The 2,091-nt window shown below is 52.0% G+C and overlaps 1 protein-coding gene across 1 annotated transcript; it reads right to left on the bottom strand.

Annotated features, from left to right (window-relative positions):
• Positions 1-895: 895 nt before the first annotated feature.
• On the bottom strand, positions 896-1,162 carry LOC103802147 (mediator of RNA polymerase II transcription subunit 21; the record flags this gene model as incomplete). Its single annotated transcript, XM_009074598.1, has 2 exons — positions 1,121-1,162; positions 896-1,010 (listed from the first exon to the last, which is right to left on the bottom strand). Coding segments are annotated over exons 1-2 (157 nt in total), but the record flags the coding sequence as incomplete, so codon positions are not given.
• Positions 1,163-2,091: the final 929 nt, after the last annotated feature.

Raw genomic sequence — 2,091 nt, 5'->3', positions numbered from 1 at the left:
TATTATTTATATTAATAAATATAAAACCAAAGCCAAAATAGCCAACAACAAAACCACAAATGCCAATGGGGCATGGTATTATTCCCTAATTAATTACATAAACACATGAGATTGAAGGATGGGAGACTTAGAAATTAGGAAGACATTCTTCCTTGTGGGAGTGGCACAGGTTGCCCAGAGAAGCTGTGGCTGTCCCATCCCTGGAAGAGTTCAAGGTAAGGTTGGATGTGGCTCTGAACAACCTGGTCTAGTGGAAGGTGTCCCTGCCCACGGCAGGGGGGGGGACAAGATGATCTTTAAGGTCCTTCCCAACACAAACCACTCTGTGATTCTATGATGCATGGAGAAACACAAACAATTAAGTTTATGACACGGAGAATTTTCAACTCACACATTATTTCATAAAGTCTTGGAAGCAATGGAGAACTAACACCCTCTTGCAGCAGCGCTATTAAACTGGTTTAAATCCCCAGAGCTACTCTTATCTGTGCAAAGGAACCAGCACAAGAAATACAACTAGCTGACACTTAAAATTGCTTTTCTGTGACCACAGTCTTACACAGCTAACATTCCTTCATGACTGAGCTCAATCCCTGCACCAGCTCCTGCGGGAGATGTTTGCTGAGCAGGGATTTCATGTTACAGAGCACACTGGATCAGAGCATTGCAGAACACTGGGGGAGGTTTAAGTTGAATATTAGGAAGAGTTTTTTTTACAGAGAGAGTGATCAGGCATTGGAATGTGCAGCTCGGGGAGGTGATGGATTCACCACCCCTGGACATTTTCAAGCTGCGACTGGATCTGACCCTTAGCGCCATGGTCTAGTAACCACGCTAGGGATGAACTCGACGATCTCTCTTCCAACCTGGTTGATTCTATGACTCTGTGACTTGCCTTCCGTGGGGTTCGCGGGCTGATCCTTGTTGATAGCCGTCTGGATGTTGCTGAAGGAGGCGGGCGGGCCGCACTGCTGCAGCACCCCGATGGCATTACAGAACTGATCCGCCAGCTGACAGCGAAATAACAGTGTTAGTGGTCCCAGTGCTCGCAGGGCACACCGGCTCCTGTTGCCGGACAGCAGGAGCCGAGTGGGGAAGCCTCGGGCATCGCCAACCTTACCGAATTCACCGCATCCTGCAGCTGCGTCATCCGATCCGCCATGGCTCACGCTCCTCCTCCTTCCTCCTCTCTCGCCCAGCGCCCTCTGCGGGACGGGAGGTCTGGCATTCCCAGCCGCTGGAATTCCCTCGGGAGCGCTGGAAAAATCCAGCAGGGAAAAGCGGAGGCAGCAGTTAAGCCCCTGTGTCCCCTGGGCGAGTGACATTCCATGTCCTCAGGGGTCTTCAGGCTTGTCCCCATCTCGTGTTACTTGTAGTTCGGTTTAGAGGAGGCAGCTGGGCTGGAGTTCCTTCTGGATCACTTAGAGTCATAGAATCAGAGAATGGTTTGGGTTGCAAAAGATTTTAAGTATCATCTCGTTCCAACCCACTGCCGCGGGCAGGGACGACTCCCAGTAGCCCAGGTTGCTCAGAATTCCATCCAGCCTGGGCTTGAACACTGCCAGGGATGGAGCAGCCACAGCTTCTCTGGGCAACCTGTGCCAGTGCCTCAGCACCCTCACAGGGAAGAATTTCTTCCTAGCATCTAATCGAAGCCAACTCTCTGTCACTTTGAAGCCATTCCCTCTTGTCCTGTCGCTCCAGACCCTTTTCGACAGTCCCTCTCTAGCCTAGTCTGCAGCCACGATACAAACTGGTGCAAGAGAAGTGTTTTCTGATGCCACGATCAGGGTTAGCATTTGGTTTACCCGCGTGTGTGAGCGGGGAAGTGGGGCTGCTCCACACTGCTAAGTTAAAAACCCGTGGTTAAAAAGTCATAAGCTGTTGCGCTGCGGACAAAACCCCAACTTTATTATTGAAGTGGACAAGACTCTTTCTCAGATTCGCGCGGGACAGACACTGGGCTGGAACAAGGCAGCTCGAACACGGAGCTGAACAAGCTCCGCGGGCTCAGCGCTGACCCACCCGGGCGCAGGTCGCTGGGGCACGAGAGCACAGTCCGCACAGTCCCCGCAGCCCCGCACCGCCCCC

The sequence above is a fragment of the Acanthisitta chloris genome, unplaced genomic scaffold, assembly GCF_000695815.1.
Source record: "Acanthisitta chloris isolate BGI_N310 unplaced genomic scaffold, ASM69581v1 Scaffold32165, whole genome shotgun sequence".
In the NCBI taxonomy this organism is placed as follows: Eukaryota; Metazoa; Chordata; class Aves; order Passeriformes; family Acanthisittidae; genus Acanthisitta; species Acanthisitta chloris.
Note: the sequence above shows the minus strand (reverse complement) of the source record. Positions and strands in the feature narration are given on the sequence as shown.